General features: G+C 29.6%; 3 protein-coding genes across 5 annotated transcripts; all 3 read left to right on the forward strand.

The window, feature by feature from the left end:
• Positions 1-3,651: 3,651 nt before the first annotated feature.
• On the forward strand, positions 3,652-4,574 carry LOC111240910. Its single transcript, XM_022776971.1, has 2 exons — positions 3,652-3,882; positions 3,962-4,574. The coding sequence occupies exons 1-2, from the start codon at positions 3,719-3,721 to the stop codon at positions 4,305-4,307; spliced, it is 510 nt and encodes a 169-aa protein (XP_022632692.1). The 5' UTR covers positions 3,652-3,718; the 3' UTR covers positions 4,308-4,574.
• A 5,584-nt stretch (positions 4,575-10,158) lies between these two features.
• Positions 10,159-14,406, forward strand: LOC106780361 (GRF1-interacting factor 3). Of its 3 annotated transcripts, none has more exons than XM_014668641.2 (6): positions 10,159-10,317; positions 10,424-10,602; positions 10,694-10,799; positions 13,067-13,143; positions 13,440-13,524; positions 13,598-14,406. In XM_014668641.2, exons 3-6 carry the CDS (start codon positions 10,722-10,724, stop codon positions 13,982-13,984), a joined length of 627 nt encoding a protein of 208 aa, XP_014524127.1. In that variant the 5' UTR covers positions 10,159-10,317; positions 10,424-10,602; positions 10,694-10,721; the 3' UTR covers positions 13,985-14,406. The 3 variants fall into 3 exon arrangements, with proteins under 3 accessions (XP_014524127.1, XP_014524124.1, XP_014524126.1); XM_014668638.2 differs by having other exon boundaries at positions 10,424-10,546; positions 10,668-10,799; XM_014668640.2 differs by having other exon boundaries at positions 10,424-10,546.
• Positions 14,407-20,847: 6,441 nt separating this feature from the next.
• Positions 20,848-22,218, forward strand: LOC106780345. The gene has a single exon (XM_014668622.2). It carries the CDS (start codon positions 21,209-21,211, stop codon positions 22,133-22,135), a length of 927 nt encoding a protein of 308 aa, XP_014524108.1. The 5' UTR covers positions 20,848-21,208; the 3' UTR covers positions 22,136-22,218.

Consider the following 22,218-nt stretch of genomic DNA (forward strand, 5'->3'; position numbering starts at 1 on the left):
ACAAAAAAGAAGTACATTTAGTTTTATATATGCATTTAATGTCATTCACAATTAAGCTCACCATAAAAGAACATTTAGAAAAGTTGAAATTATTCAACAAAAAATATTTATAAAGTTATTTTCTTTAAGGTTTATATAAGGAATTTAAGAAGAAAAAAGTGGTTTGAAATATTGCTTAGTATATCTGTACCATAAGGGGGTGATTAAAGATCAGCCAGACGTACAACGAGCGTGACGTGTCCGGCACGAGACATACGCGTAATCAGTAGTTAGAAGCTAGGGTTTATAGAGGGTTTTTATCTTCACGGTAACAACGACGAAACCTGTGCACCCCAACCATGTGGGCGCGGGAAACCGTGCTCGAAATCAGGCAAGACAGACGGTTAGCAACCGAACTGTAAAGGGTTTCCACGAATATCTGCATGTCCTTTTAGCCCGTCACGGCGTCGCCCGCGAGCCAAGGTGCCGGACAAGAATTAACACACATAGACCGGACGTCCCGCAACTTCGGACGTACCGACGAAGCCAATTCAGGTAGAAGGAAACATTATAATTGGATTAAGCTAAAACGCAATTAGGAGAGTTGAGCCACAGTTGGGCCGCAATTAAGGAATAGTTAATCAATGGCCCATAACGAATACTATAAATACAGGTCAAAGGTTAAAGGTAGTTGGTGACATTAAATGCACATTTATTTCACTCTCTTTCTATCTCTACCCTTCTACTCAATACTTAACACTGACTTGAGCGTCGGAGTGCCATCAGCAGGTACCCGGCCGAAAACAGCGGAAGGGGAGCAATCCACGTTAGAGAACAACCGGAAGGAAGAGCGCCGAAAACAGCGGAAGGGGAGCAATCCACGTTAGAGAACAACCGGAAGGAAGAGTGGAAGACCGGACGGTTGACGAGGGAAATTGTGTAGGGAGATTTGGAGACATTTCCAACCGGAACAATATCTATAAAAAGTTTCCTAAAGAACAATATTCTTGCTAAATTAGACAACTAAAAGATAGACCACACATTTTTTTGTTGATTTTTTTTTATTAACTTATAAGTGATTTTGTAGAAATAATAATTGAAGAGTTACTAAGAGTAAAAAAAAAATACTTGATTGAATCAAAATAGCTTATCACATTGAATTAAGAATTAGTTGTGAAAATAATACTTGGTTGAACAAACATTAACTTGTAAGAAAAGTACTCTAAGAATTTAATCAATATTATCTACGAGTTCATACAATAAAAAAAAAGTTAGACTTAACTAATTATGAGTTCAAAAATACTCACATTGAAAACTTTATTCTACTTAACATAATTAAATATATTATATTAAAAGGAGTTTTTGTGTTATGAGCTAATATAAAATTTTTAATTAAGTATCTTTTCGGTAGTTGAACAATTGAAATTTGTTCATTTTCAAAATTTTGATACATTTTTGTCTTTAAACTTTTAAAATAAATAGATATTGTCATTTTAATTTAATTATATCAAATTTTTTGACATATCAAATGTTTTTCATGTTAATATTTAAGTTTTTTACAAAATTTGATACATTCCCAATTTAATATTTGTTAAAAAATAATTTTAATATGTAAAAATATTTAACACAATTGATTAAAAATATATTTATTCATTTTTAAATGTTTAGTATATCAAGATGTTTAGTATATCAAAGTTTATGCACTAAAATCACAATTCATCCTAAAATTATCTTATTTTTCTGTCTCCTAATTACTTTACTTTTTATTCTTTATTTATACTAAAGTATAAAATTACGTGTGAGAAAAAAAAATCACTACCAATACATAACCATCATTTAAGCATGGGTCATCATGCAACACTTACTATAAGTTTTCAATAAGGAAATCAAAATACAATTCTACTATCTCTTTTTTCTCTTTTCATAAAGTTTCATACTTTAGGTAATATATTATATTCCTTATTTATAATACAATATTTTCTAATTCAATATTTTAATTTATACTATTATTAGATAATTTAAACATTTAATTAATTTGAAACCCCTAATATATTATATAGTTGAAACAACAAGAAATAATTGTTTAAAAAAAATAGAAACAAGAGAAAAAGGTTGAACTTGAGACATAAAAGAATACAAACAAATGAAAGCCAAAAAAAAAAAGTTAAGTGTAATATTGATATGTACACTCAATAAAGAAAAAAGGAAATATTTATTACTTTTATACTTATTTATTTAGTTTATAATTATTTTGTTTGATGGTTATCTCCAACTTCAACTTATTTAATTATTTTATGTTCTTTATAATTATATTTGTTTGGTAGTAATTTTAATTTTATTTTATTTAATCATCTAATGTTGTTTATAATTATTGGGATATTCTCAACCTGATCTTATTTAATTATTTTATATTATTTATAATTATCTTACTGTGATATCTTTAACTATTTTATATGATTTATAACTACAATGAATTAGTGAGATGTTTCTAATGGCATTGTGCAGTTATTTATATTAGTTATAATTATCATTATCATTATTTTGTGTGTCTCTAATACATTTTTTTTTCATTATTCTACGTTATATATATATATATATATATATATAATTTTAATGTTTTATTTTCTTAGTAAATAATAGAAAATAAATACACATAAGAAAACTTAAAACCTTAATTTTAAATTTTTAAAATATAATGAAATTAGTACTTATAAAATGTTAAAAAAAAATGTGTTAGCTAAAGACTTACAGCAATAGAATGAATTGGAGATGAAATTGACTCATAAATTGAACTTCCATTGTATTCAATTATTCTGTAAGTTAATTAATCACGTGAACGAGGAACATCATACACCATTGTGCAGTATTATGTAACCCTCCAATTATACTTTTGTCAGTGAGACACTCAGAATCTTTTTATTTTTATTTTTGACCAAAGTTTTTCACCCAACAACAACATATGGCCATCACACTTTCAAAATTGGTTCTGAATCAATTTTTTCCATTCCATAATCAATTGAAGTGATTATTTAAATTATTAAAAACTGAATTTGACCAATTCAACTTTCTGCAATATAACTAGATTACTTACAATCAAACTCTACCATTTCTAAAATAATGTTTTTCTTCTATTTCTCAAAAAAAAAAAAACTTAAAAACATGTGAATAATAGTATGTTACTTATCTTTTCAATTTGGTTATATAAAATGATGTTATCGGTGTAGCTGTCGAAAACTTTGTGCGACCTTTTGATAATGTTTTATACGTAAATTCCAACCCAGTGGTATTTCGTTGCAACTGGGGAAACCTGAAAGAAAGCAGGCGCAGACAGAAAGAAAAGCAGAGGTGTGCATGCCAAGGTAAAGTATGATCTTATTTCTAATTAGCTACTCAATAATACCAGTTCATTTTTTTATGCAAAGTTCGAAATTAGGAAAATTTTCCTTTCCAGTCACATCTCTTTTTCATTTGCATTATTCTAATTCAAAACCTTTTATTGTTGTTACCAAATGGTAATGTTTTTATCTGTGTAGAGAGAGTATTTTTGGACCCAAAATCAGAATGGTAAGAAGCAACCTCTGCAGAAGACCTGCGCCACTGTAGTATCCCAACAAACAAAACAGTTGTCCAACTTGTATTTTGAAAACCAATTCCATTTATTAAATAGAGATAAAGAAATGTCAATTCCTTTACAACACCATTGAACGCCACCTCATGAATAAGCCTTAAAACCTGTGAGATGCATGCAATGAGGCTCTCATTTTTATACTATTTAAGACACAACATTAACCTTCTTCAAAAGCAAAATGACCCCAATAACCCTCATAACTTCTTCTATAACTTTCACTCTCAAAAACCTTCATCACAAATCAACTTCTGCTTCTTCATCCTTTCCACTCCAAGGCAAGCTTTCTCTTTCTTTATTTAGTCTTCTTCATTCTGAACACTGCTGCTATTCCAGTACTTTTATTTTCAATTTCAGGACAAGAGTGTTGTTTGAGGATCTATACTGTCAAATGGGAAAATCTAAAAATGAAGAGTATGAGAACAAGGAGAAGGAAGGGATAAAAAAATCACATTACTTTATGGTTTTCATCTCATCTTTGCTGATAAGCATAACAGGAGGCTCTTTGCTTGGGTGGTGGCTACACAAATACCATCCAACAAATAAGCAACTTTGGATGGTGCCCTTTGGCCTCATTCTTCTGTTTACCCCTTTCATTGTTTGTCTCTCTGTCATCATTTCTGGCCCTGCTATTCACAAAAACGATGAAGAGGATGTTCTCAACATCAATCAACGAATTCAACCACTTGATAGATTATTCTAAATTTGGTGTACAAGATGCTAGTTACTATGTGCAGGTTGAAGTTGAAGTTGAAGTTCCTTAGTTGTTTTTCCCTGTTTTCTGATTTGACTTGTTCAACGTTTGGAAATAGTTTTATCACTTGTGGATGCTTGAAACCATTGAAAATGTTGATGTGGATGCTTTACTTTATACTGATTCTGCAGGCTTCAACTGTCATGTGCTTCTTCTGTAAGTTTCTGGTTCAGGCGTGCATGACTATTAATCAAACTGATAAAGTTTCTTTCTTTCTTTTCTCAGTATTCATTCACTTTATTCCTTTTTCTTCTTCATGATTCAAAACAATAGATATCACAAGTCTCAACACGAGGAGTTTTTATCTGGGACCAAATTTTCCTGTTTAATGTAACATCGTTTGTCATTGAAAAATCGGTAACAGGAAAAAACTTAGAATCTATAGACAACTTATGTGACGTGGGAAGATATCTGTAAATTGAAAAAAGAAGTAAAAGTTGATGAAAATGAAAGGGATTTGTAAGAGTTTCTGGTTATATCAATTTAGAAATTCTTGGCTTAGAAACGAGAGTTGTTGTTATATTTTTTATTTTAAAAAAGAATTTTATTTGTCAAATTGCCTTCTTTTAATATCTTTGATACATTATACTACTATTTTTTACATAATTATTATATTTTTCTATTTTTAAAATATAATGACACAAATTACCTTTTCTTTTTTTCGTATTAAGAAATAGTATCTAAAGGAGTTGGTAAATAGAAAGAAAAAAAAAAAAAAAATTGGGTGACCGAAGCTTTCTTTGCAAACAGGATAACGATGGCAGCAACTTTCATACACCAAAAATAGGCATACATATCTGGGGACGGCTTTTCTTAATATTTTTTATGGCTTTTGATTTTAGGTATTTTAAAATGTTTTTTAATTTTGAATTATTATTCTTAATACCTGCAAACATTTTCATTTTAGAATCACGCAATTTCATTATTTTTATTCTTAATGTTTATTTTTAAGTAAATAAATAGTATTCATTTTGCATATATAGAAGAAGAAGAAAATGTTATATGATAACTTAATATTATTACAAGCACTATAGATATCAATAATATAATTAAATTTTTCATATGTTAACGAAGAGTTCACTTATCTATATAATTGAATTGATACGTTAAGCCTTCATGTTGAACTATTTAAAATTGATCTGTTATTTTATTCATGTTTTTCGTTTCTATATATATATATATATATGAGTGTGTGTGTGTTTTAAATAAGTTTTCCAATTTTTACCTCAGAAAAGTTAAATTCATATGATTCATTATTATAGCAGTTCGTGGAGAAAAGTAACTTGAACAAACTAGACAAGTATCCTGTCTGCATTGCGGAACTCATCTTTAGATCTTCTCCACAATGCAGCCTCATGCATGGTTTTAAGTTCAGACTGCAGTCACATGATGATATTAGTGCTTCAGTCACTAATATTATAGTGAGACAAATAACTTCAAATTACCTTCAATTCCTCTTGTTCTTGCTTGAGTTTGATTTTCTCATCCATTGCTTTCCGCTACAAAAACCACACAACACCATCTTGTTAATAAAAAGAAAACAAATATATTGAAAAAATATCTAATCTATCATATGTTGAACGTGAGAACAAAACATCTCTCTAGAGGAAAAAATACATGCCAAAACCAAACACCTTTCTTAATAAACAACATTCTATCAAGAAAAATAAAAGGAAAAGTTAAAAATACAAGAAATAAATCAAAAGTCCTGAAAATTATATAATTACCAAGTTTTATGTGAGACCACTAATTCATTTCACTTAGGGTGAAGTTTGTTTGTTCTAGCTTCATTGTTACTTTTCAATGTATACTCTCCAGTAGTAGCAGAAAAAAACATACTATTTACCTTAGAATAAGATAATCTAGTCATATATATTGGTCAAAACGAGGAACTCAAACATTGCAGTACTAATAATTAGAGCTCTCAACATAGGTCAGAACCCCGGACCAACTTGACCTACCATGGGTTCGAACCGGATTAGATTTGAAAAAATTATATTTGTTTTATGTGGGTCAGATTTCAACCCGGTTCATGTGAGTTGAAGTCATGGTGGACCAAGTTGACCTACCAACCAACCTACCTAATTTTATTTTATTAAAATTTAATTTTAATTTTATAAAAAAATATTTATTATTATTTTTTGCTTGAAAAAAATTATTTAAGTTTTTTATTTTCAAAATTAATTAAACACTCGTGTTGGGAGTGAAATTTGGAAGTGAAATTTGTTTAAATTTAAATTATAGAAAGTTTTTAATTTTTTTTATTTAAAAAATTTGTGATTAAATGAGCTAGTGAACCAACCCATTTACCTACCAGCCTGTGGTGGGTCAGGCCGGATTCAAATTTTTCTAACTCGCTAATAAATGAGCCGGGTTGTGTTGGCTCACTAAATGACCAACCCGTGGTAGGCAGAGCTAGGTCGGGCCGGGTGATCCGTTTTGACAGCTCTAATAATAATAATATAGCTGACATACTGAATCCATCCAATGATGTAAGTAGAACTTCTCCTGGTAGAAAGCTGAAACCCCAAAATATTTCACCCCTAATGTTACCGTTTTCAAGCCATAACCCCAAACTTTAGATGGAATAATCAACATGAACCCGTTACTCTCTATTCCCATAAAACAATAGAAAGAATATTTACTATTTCTTAAAACTCTCTATCATGGACCAAACAAAATTGTGTGTCTAATCAAATCGTTGTTGTGATTGAAATGAAGAAATAGAAAATATAGTGAAATTTAGCAGAGACCATGGGAGAAATAGACAATGTTGTGGAGTTCAATAAACACTACCTTAAAGAGATGACGATGCAATGATGTTACGAATGTCCTGAGGCAATGGCGTGGACGACGTGAGGGCGTTAGCTTGTAGGAGTGTGCATGAAAACAAAGAAGAGAGAAGTGCTTCGAAAATGAACTGAAAGCTTGGAACAAAATGAAGAGAAACTAAAGTTAGAGATTTACACATATTATGACAAGTAAGGAAGCAACAATCGTAATAATAGAATCTTATTATAATAGGTCTTCTAAAACCTATCATCCATGTCCTATATAGTATGATAGATGATTTTTTCTTGCCATAATATATGTAACTTTTATTACGAAAATGTCACTACAACATTCATTAAAAGTTTCCTAAAATACATCATACTATTTTTTAGTTTTATTACAAAATCAACTATCATGATAAGTTGTCATAAAAACTTTTTTTTTCACTAATAGTAACACCTTTTCAAAACATATTATCTATGCAATTTAGAATACTGTTCACACATGTTTTATTCAATCATTTATAAATTTTTATTATATATTAATTACACTCTCCATGTGTTTTATTTTTTAGGTTTTAGTTTTTTCTTTAATAAATTAGATTCGTTACTGACAAATGCTATACTTTATTATTTTTAGTTCATTTAACTTTTGCTCACTATGTTGGTCACACCTTTTTTTTGTAAGCATTATTTAGGGATTTTAAATACATTGAATTATACACTTCCAATGCTTTAAAAGGGATATATGGATGACTCGATTTGCATTATTATGCTATTTTATATGTTTTTAGAAGTTGAGGACAAATTTGTTAAATATTTATAAAAAGAATATTGTGAATGAACACGTTTTTGAATAAGACTGGTAGACCTTGTTACTGTCCAAATTAGCCTCATAATTGCTTCAAAAGTTTTTAGAAATAGGGTTAGATTAGGTTAGAGACTATTAGCGGCCGAATAATAATCAAAACAAAGGGAAAAAAATCAATTGCATAAATTTGCATGAGTTTAGTTTTATTCTTTTTCAATCTATTATCTTTTCATCATATTATCCTATCATTCTTCTGGCACGATTTTGTTATTATTTAATTGGATCAATTCATGAATTCAACATCAAATAACAAAAATTGAATTTTGGATTCGTCCATTTAAGTTTGATCTTCTTTTCCTTAATCTTGATTTTCCTATTTTCCAAAATTAAAATGAAAATTGAATACAAAGATTGAATGACATTGAAATTTAATTTATATAAATTAATTTAGTTGATTAATTGTTCAAATTTTAATTTACAAAAAGAACTATAATTTTTAAATTACTTGGTTATTTTAATATATTGATTTGTTTTAATATGGTGAAATTTCATTTTTAACATTTAATTTCTTCTTTTAATTTACGTTTTTGGTTCTCCAATCCCAAAATTCTTAATATTCATTTTTAATATTGAAAATGAAATACAAATTTGTAGAAATAAACTTAGGCTGTATCACAAAATTTAAATAATCTTAATATTTTATTATTTCGCCTAGACAGTAATTATTATACACTCATTCAAAAAGATGGAATATATGATATTCAAATTCATAGAAAAATTCAATAAAATATTTTTTTATTAGATTTTTTTTAACTCCTTATTTATATGTATAATTATCATTACTGTAAAATATTCTAACCCAAACTACATGAGATTTTTCTCCTTCCATTCAAACTTTCTCTCAAGAGTCACAACATAAAATTATTTCTTCCAATATTTTACCTAATGGTTATTTTATGTTTTTTTTTTCCTTTCTGAGTTATTTCCTTTTACCACCAATTTATTACTATTACTATTATTATATATTATACATGATTAATTAATAAATAAAAAATAATTTGTTTTTTTTTTTCTAATTTCACTTTATACCTTATATTGTTATTTTTAACTTATCAAGTTTTTAAGACATTTTTCTTTAATCATCAAATTTCAACAAAAAAATGCTGTGTATTTATTTATAGTTGTCGAGTTTAAAATGCAACCATTATTACTTTTACGTAAACTAATAAAAAGAAAAATAAAATAAAAAATATTTGTCAATTATTTCTATTTTGAAGTAAAATTTGACAATAAATTCATTCAATAAATTTTTACATTTATTTATTTACATAGATGTTAAAGAAAATGGGGGAAGGGTTGGACTGGTCTGGCTACACGTTTTTTATTATAACTTCAAATTGTCAATATATATATATATATATATATATATATATATATATATATATATATATATATATATATATATATATATATATATATAAATAAAAGTATCATATCATCTTAGATAGATTTTGTCATTTTAAACGTAGAAGAGTAAGGTGACTATTTGCACAGTATTTCTTTATTCTTGTTATGCGAATTTATGATTTTCTTATTTATTTATGTTATGGTTTATTAAAGTAATATGACATTATTACATAATAATTAATTGCTGAACGAAGAGGATTGTTCTACTTTTCTAACCTGCAGGAAGCTATTTTCTTAGAACTCAATCATAAGTAAAACTAACTAAATTTTACGCTAATTAAGAACAATAATTAATATTATTTAATTATACCAATCACATTAATTTTTTTTCTGAAAATGTTCCCTGTTAAAAAATTAGTATTTAAAATAAAATTTTAATTAATTGAAATATATTTTCACAATAAGAGCAATAAAGAAATAAAATTAAAGGATTAAATTTATTTATATTTTGTATTAGTCCCTTCGTTCTCTTAATGATACATTTTTAACAAAATAAATTCTTCTTATTTTTTATTTTTAAAATTTTTAGACATAAATTAATTATATGTACCTTAATTTAAGTATTATAAAAGAGAATAATAGAGAAAAATAATAATACTTACATGAAAATTAAAATTGGGCTTTGAAGAAGATAGAGTAATAGTAGTTGAATTAAGCTAGGACCCGCTTCTCCCAAAAAAACAAAAACAATAAATAACATGTTGTGCTTATCCCATTCCATTCATGCTATGAGGTGCAACAGTACTACAAAACCCCATTCTAAACGCAGTAGCAACAGTCAAACTTAAACAGCGGAATGCGACCACCTATAAATACCCAACACTTCATTCTTCTCTTTGTTCGCAATTTCTAACTACCAAGCCGAAACACGCACAATCCCAAATCTAACTATTTAGTTCTGTTTCCTTAGGTGATTCCTCTTGTTTTTTCTCTCTCTTTTTTATTATACACACCTGCTAAACTAACTTTAATCTATTCCATGTTTTTACTTTTCTTGTTTTGTCTTCAAATTCCAGAAACATCCGCTGCACAGTATCCCAGAAGATCGGACAGGATCTTCACACAGACAAACCCAAGTTCTGGAAGGCGTGTCTAACACTTACTTCTCGGCTTCTCACTTCTTTTCCGACCATACCCTGGTCCTCTTTCTCTCTCTATCTGCCAAAGTTTTCGTCTTTTCCCCTTTTATTTCAGGGTTTTTGTAACATTTTTCATTTGGGGTTTGGTAACTGTTGATTGTGGTGATTTTGGGGGAATTAGGGTTTTTGTCTCTTTTTTTTTGATAGATTCAGTGAGATTGAGGAGGCTGAGAAGATGCAGCAGACACCGCCAATGATTCCTATGATGCCTTCATTCCCACCTACTAACATAACCACGGAACAGATTCAAAAGGTATGTTTTTTTTTTTTTTCTGTTTTAATACCATTGTTTACCTCATGGATTGTTGAACTTAGTAGTTTTTCATAATTTGTTATGAGTTCATTATTATTATTATTATTATTATTATTATTATTATTATTATTATTATTATTACCATTATTATTTTTATTAATTATTAATTATTAGAGGATTGGTAGCAATACATTCTTTATTAATACTTGGAATTTATTGTAAAGCATGAAATCATGTGTAACTGTAACTGCTCAGAGAGGGAGTTGGGTTCACATAATTTTTGTGATGTCCAATAATGTTTAGCTAACGGTAAAAAGTGTGTTTAAAAGAGTTTATGGTTTCTCAACTTCTTTTTCTTATTATTATTTTGTTGGGAAATTGGGAGGTGACACTTGTTCAATACAAAGGGAGAATGAATTGGATTTGTGCTAATCTGCCATGAATTTAATCATGTAGTTTTATTTTTGTCATCATCATTAATTCATTATTTATTGTTTCCTTCTACTGTCCCTCATGATAGGGATGACATGTATGTTTTTTTAAATAAAAAGCTCACAACCAACTAATAATAAAGAACAAGGAGTGACATATCTTGGATAATTCCTTGCACCAAAAACTGCAAAATCATGTCTTCTTTGAGATGTTAATTTACTCAATATTGAGTTCCATCTAAACTACTTGTATATAATATCTGGAATCATCAGTAATCGAACTAGTATCTAGTGTGGCAACAACATTTGTTTATGCTGGTTCTGATTTAGGTTTTCTTTGATGCCTAATAGAGCATGTTGAACATTTATCACTGGCCCAAAAGCATATCTTAATGAACTATGACACACACTGACAATCTTGTCTTGAGGTGTGCTTGCTGCATTGGGCTGATTGAGAATCTGTTATTAATTGGAATCCTGTGCAATTTCTCTAATTTATGAGCAACATCTTCCAAATACATTCAAGTGACAAAACCCTTGAAAGGTTCTCTACGTTGTTATTATTCTACACTTAAACACGTCTAGTTTCCAGTTAACAAAGGATATGCTGGTGGAACTATTTTTCTTTCACCAGTGTTGTTTAGATTGCCTCTTTGATTACTATTTTAGACAGGTTCTTTTTTTCCTCTGTGTAAAAGGTCTATTACTAATGAGTAATTACAAAACAATGAAGTTGTAATTTGTGGCAGAGTCTTTATTTAGTATCTTTTAAACAGTTAGGAAATTGAAGTTTATAGATTGAAAAGCCTTACTTTATTAAGTGGGTTGGCTATATGGATCTAAAATCCATTTACAGTGTAAGGTCGGTTACTACTCCATTTAAATTATTTTACTAAAAGTTTTATTTCAGTCTTCTGAATTTTTTATCTTAGCTTTATGGGATATCTTTAGGTCTGGTTGGTTTGACAAAATATTTTGTGTGTTTGTTTCTTCTTTTCTATTAATAAACAGTGCCTCTCTGTTTTGATTTTGTTTCATGTTTTTAAATATTTGTGCAGTATATACAATGGAAAACCCACAAGTCCTTGAAAATAGGAAACAAAGTGAAAACAAGGTGTAATTGTTTTAATTATTAGTGAAATCACAAAGTAAAAAAGGAAAACAAATTCTCAAAGCAAATAGGCTCATATGTTTTTCAAAGTATTTTAAGTTGAACACCAGTGTGAGACTTGTTGATAATCAATAAAAATAACTTCAGTTTAGCATTAAAAAAACTTAATTAGGCATCTCTTGTCATTCTCTTGCATTGATGAAAAGTAACATACATTTTTAGGAGTTATAACCCACGAATCATTGATGAAAAACTTATAGTTTGGTAACAGCATATAATTATGGGTTTGAACATACCTGTTGATTTACCACAGTAGGCTTTGGGTCTTTAGTAAACCACCTGAAAATAAGGAGGTTTTTGGTTGGACTATAGGTTTGTAGCAATGTGCATAATTTTTTTACATTGGGTGAATGGGTTTTTATTTGTTGTACCCAAATAAGATGTCATCACAATCAGATGGCTAAGCAAACTAAGTGTATTGATGCACGTGGAACTTTACTGCAGTATCCTGGATCCATGAAGAAATGTTTTCTAATAAATGATATTGTTAATTTTATTCTGTATGCATTATTAGGCTATTTCCAGGATAGAATTTCAATTCATCTATCTTTTTTCTCTCTTCTAGTTTTCACTTCACAATTTAAATGATATAATGTGTTAAACCAAAGTAAGCTGCAAGTGCCTTCACTAGTTAATTTGGAACTCTGTCATTGTCCATGATGCAGTACCTTGATGAGAACAAGAAGCTGATTCTGGCAATATTGGACAATCAAAATCTTGGAAAACTTGCGGAATGTGCCCAGTAAGTGACCTCTAAATTCTTTTTGACTACATTTTTGTTAGTACTGATGGTTGGCTTGCCTAATCCTAACATTTATATGTGCACAATGGGTGGGGCTATTGATAATTGTTCTTTCACTCTCCTCAGTCCTCACTAACTTCAATTACATCCTAGGATATATAATTCATTGTGGCCTTTTTTTCTGAATAATGACGCGTTCTAGATCCTGATCTATTTCCTAGAAATTATCTTCGAAGTTGTTAGTGCCTATTTTGCACCAGTTTCATGTGATGGTTGGTGATGGTTTACTGCATTAGGTACCAAGCCCAGCTTCAAAAGAATTTGATGTATTTAGCTGCAATTGCTGATGCCCAGCCTCAGACCCCAGCAATGCCTCCACAGGTAAAAATAGAGCATAGCTGGTTACGTGGAAGTCTTGTCAGTTCCCCATAACCTTGATTTTATTGCCTTGCAGATGGCTCCACACCCTGCCATGCAACCAGGATTCTATATGCAACATCCTCAGGCAGCAGCAGCAGCAATGGCCCAGCAGCAAGGCATGTTCCCCCAGAAAATGCCATTACAATTTGGTAACCCACATCAAATTCAGGATCAGCAGCAGCAGCAGCTTCACCAGCAGGCTATCCAAGGTCAAATGGGACTGAGACCGGGAGGGATAAACAATGGCATGCATCCAATGCACAGTGAGGCTGCTCTTGGAGGTGGCAACAGCGGTGGTCCACCGTCGGCTGCCGGTCCAAATGATGCACGTGGTGGAAGCAAGCAAGATGCTTCTGAGGCTGGGACAGCTGGTGGAGACGGGCAAGGTGGCTCTGCTGAGGGGTCAGAAGCGGCCAAGTGACATGCTTTTATGTGCTTTTCATGAGATATATGACTGTTGATAGTAGGTTTTTCTTAAAGGTAGGTCTAGTGTGATCTGATGACCATGACCTTTGATGGGTCAACCAAAGGACTTCTCTTGTTTATTAGATTAGGTAGTTGTGTTCCTAGAATTTTGGCACGCAGCAAGTTTGCATCAACTGGAACTGCTGCTGCCACCACATATTGTACTCGTTATTGAAAGAGGTGTAAGCATGTGGTATTTTATGATTACCTAAATTGCTTGCTTTTTTTTAACAATTGCTTTGCAGTTTGCAGTTCTCATATCCTTTGAACAATTTGTCTGCTCTTGGTTCAATTATATACTTCTTGTAGGCATCAATGGAAGCAGGAAATGGATGAATTCATGGTCTGCCCCTAAAGGATGTGTCTTTATTATGGTTATTTTGAGAGTGTTCTTCTGGTTAATTATCAGATGGTCTTGCCAGTGAAAGCTGGTCTGCTGCAAGGACTTTGTTGGTGGGTTATTTATTTCTGTAAAGTTTTGTTGTTGTGTTGAGATACCTAGCTTTTTGAAAACAAAAATCAGAGAAAAATAGTAACTGGTGGACTTCTGACTGAGATCAATTTTATTGGAGTAATGTTACATTTACTTTCTCTAAAATGGCAATCTGGATAGAGATTTGATCCCTGAAAAATTGTAGGTGCACACTTTAGTGTTCAAAGATGTCATTTTTTACAATCAATTTAGTTTTCAAATCTGATTAGATTTGCGTTGGACTTTAGAATGTCAAACAACTACAAAATGTCAGAGTTTGACGGTTTGTGCTCTAAAAATTCTACGCATGAATGTTTGGGAGACATGGTTGATTTGATGTTTCTAGGATTGATTTCCAGATGTTTAAATATTGTTTGTTCAGTGAAAATTATGTTATGTAAATATAGATGAATCTTCGGTAGTTAATTTTGGAATAATGTCTATGTAAAAACCACCTTTACAAGTTAATCATCAAATGATAACTGTTGATGTAGTAAGTAAAATAAAACATTATTCACTTGTTTCGATTTAGAGGAAAATAAAAATAAAAGTAATGATAAAGAATAACTAAGAAATGGAATGGAAAATGTATAAATAAAAAAATTACTAATTGAAATCACGATTTGTTATTAACAAATTTTTTTATAAATAGGAATGGAATGAAATTGTTTGCTTAATTCGTTTTAATTTGGAAAAAAACAGTTTTTGTTGGTCTCAATTTTTTATTTATTTCTCTTCTCAAATAAATGGTAAAAAAAATAATATTCTCATCTCAATTATATTTTCTAGTCTTTCTATCTAAATGAATAATGAGATGAAAATGGGAATTGAATAGGCATAACGTGACGTGTTTGGTTGAATAAATTAATAGAAAATATAGAATGTAACTATGTTCTTATTATATTCACAATCCGAGTTCTCAGATGAGCGAAACGTTGACTTAGATTTAAAACAAATGTTTGTGAAATTGAATATTTTGATTTTGAATGTCGTAATTTCATCACCAATCAAAGTGAAATCTTTAAAATAATTTAGTAAAGGTATTTTCGAAAAATGTTTACGTTCTAAAATAATAAACAAAATATAATTTTTTTTATAAGTTAATATTAATTTACATATAAAATTTTAAAAATTAAATAAATTATACGAGATAATTTCCAAAAACTTAAGTATAAAAGGACAATTCATAAGTTATAATAATATAAATTAAAAAGTGCATAAAATTTTTAAAATAAAAAATACACCACTTAAAAATAATTTTAATATATTCAGGCTAAAACGACGGCAAGTTGTTAAGTTCATGAACTTTGACAAACACCACTTTTTTTTTTTTAATAAGTGGAATATATTTGTGGGTGATAAGTAGATATTAGATGTTCAATATTTTTTAATTATAGATTAGTAAATGATTTGATTATGTTTGTTTGATAGCAGATATAATACATTTAATAAAATTTATTAAGATAGGTTATGATATATTTCAAGAAAAAAATTAATTTAATTTAATTGTACAAAATTAATTTTAAAAAAAATCTTTATTACCTATCCATTAGAAGATAAGTTGTTATATTTATGAAAAATTAGGGCAGGTATAAAACTCCAAATATCTTTATTTGGTATTCTATATTTGTTGGCATTTAACTTGTTTATACTTATTATATAGTATTAATTTCTTTCACTTTCATTAGGTACTAAAGGAATATTATTTGTATTTTCCGATTTTGCTTCCTTCATCAATGTCATTAATTTATTCTATCGATAAATGAGTTGCGTAAGGAAACAAAAAGCATATACTACGGCAAAATTATTGTATAAATTAACTTCTTGATTCCAAAAAAAAAAATGGAATTAAATAATAACTACTCATTGACCAAGAGGATAAGATTTTTTTATTTAAGGGGCTAAGATTTAGAAAGAAAAAAAAACTCAGTTCTCGCTGTTTGTGTAAGAAATATATGCAACTAATTCTGACTTTTATGTTTTAACTATAAAAAAATTTAGATCTATTTTTTAAATATATTAATTGATGATTACCTTTACACTCTTAATTCATCATGAAAAATACTAGGAGACACAAATTACTCATATAAGTGAGTGTGTTTGGTTTAAATTAAATTTGAGTGAACTTTTTTTAATTTCAAACCATTTTCATGGGTGAAAAATTGTTTAAATTATGAGTAACATTATTATAAATATATTGATAAATTAAAATGTTTATTTAGGGTTTGGAGTCAAAAGAAATAAAGTTTGAGATAAACGTAACTGGTGTGGATCATCTTCTTTCACTGTCATGTGTAAATGTAATATGTAGGTCTGATCTGCTAATTATTGGTTCAAATTCTTTTATAAATTAAAAAAATTTATTATTTTTATTTATTTAAATGAATTGGGTCCAAGCTTTATATTAATAGATCATGAATAACTTGGTGCATGTTTCAAACTTTAGGTTTTATTAACTAATACTAACCTACATTTTTGTTCGAAATATTAGTTTCTTTTTTGATATATGAATTAATTTTCTGATAAAAGGTTGAAACATATCTTCTTTACAAGTAGATTAGTATTAAAATAATGTAAGAAAAAGTTCATATAAAAAAAATCAATTAAATTATAAATAAACTAAACAAAACAAGACAAGACTTAATATTTTGTAATATCTCAAAATCGAAATTTTAATCAAGCTCAATTAAATAAATAGTTAAGAATTTCAACTATTAATTTATTTATTTCAGAAAATTTATTCCATCTTTAAAACACTTTTTTTTTTATATATTTTATCTATTTGTTTTTTAGTTGATGAAGCTACTTGTCTTCCTTTTTTTCGAAACAAATCCTGCCAATAAGAAAGGGATAACATCTTTGACCTTTCTATCCAATTAGTATTTGATTTTGATTTTATCTTTTACTCAAAAAAAATATTCTATCTTTTTTTTTTCTAGTTTCATTTGTGTATATAATAGGAATTTAAGCATTGAATTAGTTAAGAAAGTTGTGATATCCATTATATTAGTTTCAACTCTATTTTTGTATCTCGTGAATTGTTGCTTAGATTTTAAGCAATTGTCAAGTAAAGCAAACTAAGTTCAACTTAGTAAGATTGCACTCATTATATTATTTATGAGTTTATTTTAGATGGTTGAAATGTGAAAGTAATTGGGTTGTAGTGTTGTGAATTGCTAGTATAACTTTATTTGATTGACACATATTAAAAAATTGGATTAATTAGAGGTTACAAACATGTTAGGGGACTAAAATGACTTGTTTTAATTGTTCAATTAGTTGTATAATATGTGTTTTTTATGTTCAAATATATGATATATAATGTGGTTGGATATTAAAAAGTATACCTAATGAATTTATGGTTCCTCTATGATATGTTGAGGTAAACTTGTTATGATGTTAGGAATCTTTGCAAGTAATAGCGAGGGTGATTGTATTATTACGAATACATGTATATGTATCCAATTTACAATGATACATAGAAAAATAATGTATAGTATTTTAAGAGCCATACAAATTTTTAAAACTAACTTGCGAGTGAATAGTCACCAATAACAAGATATATAAAACTTACCCAACATCAATAAAATTTGTACTTAGTCTTTTCGATTTTTAAGTTAATACTATCTAACCTGATATGATTGATTTTGAAAAAAAAAGTATGTAAACCTAGCCGAAACCACACTAAAATATTTTGATTCATTTAAATAACTAGCTAATATTAAACATAATAATCAAAACTAAGTTATAATATTTTTACTTTTTGTATTTTAATTTGGTTGAGATGGTAAGAGTCTAAAAAATCATGTTTAAGAATTATATTGTATTTAAAATAATAAGACTCGATTGTTTTAATACTAAAATTTTAAAATAAATATAAATTTTATAAACGAGTTTTATTATTTAATACATGCATTTTGTTTATAATTTTTTCTAGAACTCTTTCTTCTTTTTATCTAAGATATCTTATCATCAACTCATCTTTTTGAAGATCAGAAACCGTAGGATTTCTCTTAATGGTGAGCTTATTATAACTAATTGACCAGTTTTTTTTCCAAAGGTAAGTTAATTTTTTGTTCCCTTCTTGGTCATTTGGTCATTTTTCTATATGTGGCTTTTGTTCAACTCGTATGTTGTGTTTGTGCCTGTTTTGTTAGTCTATGTTGATAAGTGATCCTAATGGTGTGTCGTGATCATGCTTATATTGTTCATAAGGACAAATTGAGTTTTATGTACGTGTATGAGTGTTTTAGTGGTCATCGAGTTGTTTAGTCATCTTTTAAGTAAGAGAAACTAGTTGTTTTAGTGTGCATAAGTTGGATATTTCTGATTGAAATTCGTATGTTGTCGAATCTAATTGATGTTTATGTTGATTGACTGGTATGGCTTGTTCATTGAATTGAGTTTTTGGTTTATATTTGGACTGTTGTAATTGAGAGAACTGAAGAATTTAGCAATTGTACAAATTGGTATGAGATTGATGCATAAAAATTGTGTTGAACCACTTCTATGGAAAATGAATATCAATTTGAGTAATTAATCAAGTCTCATTTCACTTAAATTACAAATCTGAGTGTGTTGAAATTTGGTATGGTGTTGAATGCAAACTCGATTGTGTAAGTCTAGAAGCAATTTTCCTCTAAACCATTGAGTGCCACTTTTCTATGCTAAGCGACCATTTTTGTAAATTCTTTGGCGTTGAATGGTGGCAAGGCACTAGTGAGCGCCATTTTACACTACACGTCGAGAGCAATTTTAGTTCTATGACGTTAAGCGAAAGGATGGTGTTTTTGAGCATGACGTTTTGCAAGAAGAGTGACACTGAGCATTTGCATCTGAACTCTAGGACTGAGCGCCACCTTTTGTGAAAGGTTTGACTTGGATGTTAGGACAAGACTGTCGTTGAGCGCCACCCTTATGCAAGAGGTTTAGCGCTTTGAACGCGACCTGTTAGCTTTAGTTTGTATATATAATTTTGTTTAGCTTCTTCTTTTTGATTGTTTGGTATTTATTTATGTAATCATTGATTATGCTTGTGGGTATGATAGTTGTATGCATGAAAGTGGGTATATTTGTTATGATTATGTGTGGTATTGTTGTCTAGAGAATCTAAGGGAGACATTTTGTGTGATGGTGTTGCTTAATGTATGCTTTGACATATAGAAGTTTAGAAGGGAGGTATTCTAATAGTCATTCAACTCATGTTGAGATGAATGGGTGGGAAGATAATGACAGGAGGTCTTAGCATTAGACTTTTGGTCTTAGACGTGAAAAGATTAACCTCCTGAAAAGTAGGACAATAATCCATATGTGTTTCTGACTTTACATAAGATAAATACTATTACCAGTGAATATATATAATGAAGCCTTATGTCAAAACATAGAACAAAATAATTGAGTTTAAAGTCTCTATGTATGTTTTTATGAGTTTTATTATTTTATAGATATTGAATTGGTGTTTGATATTTTCTCTTATACACTAACTTATTTGCTTCTTCTTCTTTTGTGCGTGTTATGTTTTTTTTTGTAATTATCACCTACAAGTTAGGTATTGACATGCCTTTAGTAAAAAACGAGAATACATGATAATAGTAGATAGTGATTGTTTAAGTTTTAGTTAACTAGATATATAAAAGTTTATTGTCTTTTGAAAGATTTGTGTAGTTTATATATATATATATATATATATATATATATATATATATTATTATGATTATTAAATGGATAATTATATTTTATATGATGTGTATTATCAAAATTTATAATATTTTATTTAATAGTTATATATTAAATGAGATGTTATAAATATGTATTCTATTGAATATTATTTTTTGATAATATAATTTTAAATTCACTTTCTTTAAAATCTAAAATAACATAAATATTATATATTCAATAATAATAATAATTATTATTATTATTATTATTATTTCTTAGTATATTATTGTCAATAAAAATATTAGTTATATTTCTTAGTATATATTGTTAAAAATATAAATAAAAGAGAATAATCTTAAAATAAGATTCTACTATCATTTAATAATAAAACGTTATGCATTAAATTGATTAATTTTTCAATAAATAGCTTAAAAACATACTAAAAACAATTTTATTAACAGAAAATATACATTAAAAGAACTTAAATGTTATTCCAATGCTAGTTATTACCATACGGTAAAAAGGAATTAGATCGTTGCTTCAACTGGGTATCAAACATAATCAAATCACACATTATTCATTAATTACGGATAACAATGATGTTGACAGTGATATTATACTGTAAAATTTGACTCAACAAAATACTGAAAAAGAAAAAAAGTGATAATTCAGACAGGGCGGATGCATAATAATTAAAACGTAATGCCCCAGTCATTACTTTCTGATATTAACATATCCATAACAGAATATTCTGCACAGTGAATATGAATGGTGAAAGAATTCAAATAGACGTGTAGTAGCAACGACGAGAGTAAATTAAATTTAAATTAAATTACAGAACAAATGAAATTTCACAAACGTAACATTCTATGAACTATATCTCCTTCTTCTTCACCTCCTTTGTTTATGTGGTCATCAGTAGTTGTCGGCACTCATGTCCAAACCAAAACACATAAAGAAAAACAAAGAATTCCTATGATATAGCCAAAACCAAACAACCAAAGTTTTCTCATAAAACCTAAAATTCTCCGAAAACAAATCTTCACAAACATGAAAACTGAGCAACACCATGCCAACAGAAGACTTTCACCTACGTTACAACCTAAGATCATCAAAACGGCAAAACCCGTCGCGTACTTTATCCTTCTTTTGCTAACTTACTCCTTCGGTTACTTATCCCACAACCCTGCTTCCACTTCATCACCACCACCACAATTTCCAGAACCTGTCATTCGTTTACCAATCAACACCACCGAGTTAAACCCGTTCCGAATCACGGCTCGCTGTGCCGATCCAATTCCGCCGGAGACAGTACGCCGGACTCTTGTGGACCGCCTCTTCAACGGTACCTCCCCGTTCGACAACTTTCCGCCGCCGCACGCGGTGGAGAAGCTACGGCGGACTAAGAGGGTGAAGGGTTGGGGCTCCACCGGCGCTGTATTCGAGAACCTCATCCGCCGCGTGCAGCCGCGCACAGTCGTTGAAGTTGGCACGTTCCTTGGTGCGTCCGCGATTCACATGGCCGAGTTGACTCGCCAACTCGGTCTCCAAACTCAGATTCTCTGCGTTGACGATTTTCGCGGCTGGGCCGGGTTCAAAGAGCGGTTTTTAGACATACCGATCCTAAACGGCGACGTTTGGCTCTTTTATCAGTTCCTTCAGAACGTGGTTACTTTCAACAAAACCGGGTCAATTTTACCTGTTCCGTTTTCAAGCGGGTCGACCCTGATGTTGTTGTGCGAGTGGGGCGTGTACGCGGATTTGGTTGAGATCGATGCGGGTCACGACTTTTTGTCTGCTTGGGCTGATATTAACCGGGGCTTCCGGATTCTCCGACCCGGTGGGGTTATTTTCGGGCACGATTATTTCACTGCAGCAGATAATAGAGGGGTCCGGAGAGCCGTTGATCTTTTTGCTAAAGTTCACAATCTGAAGGTAAATATTGATGGTCAACATTGGGTGATTTATACTTCATAATGTTTAAAATTTGCTATGTGGATTAAATAGCTATAATACGTTGATTCGATTATTGGGGTGTATAAATTATAATGAAGGTTCAA

The sequence above is a fragment of the Vigna radiata genome, unplaced genomic scaffold (genome assembly GCF_000741045.1).
Source record: "Vigna radiata var. radiata cultivar VC1973A unplaced genomic scaffold, Vradiata_ver6 scaffold_179, whole genome shotgun sequence".
In the NCBI taxonomy this organism is placed as follows: domain Eukaryota; kingdom Viridiplantae; phylum Streptophyta; class Magnoliopsida; order Fabales; family Fabaceae; genus Vigna; species Vigna radiata.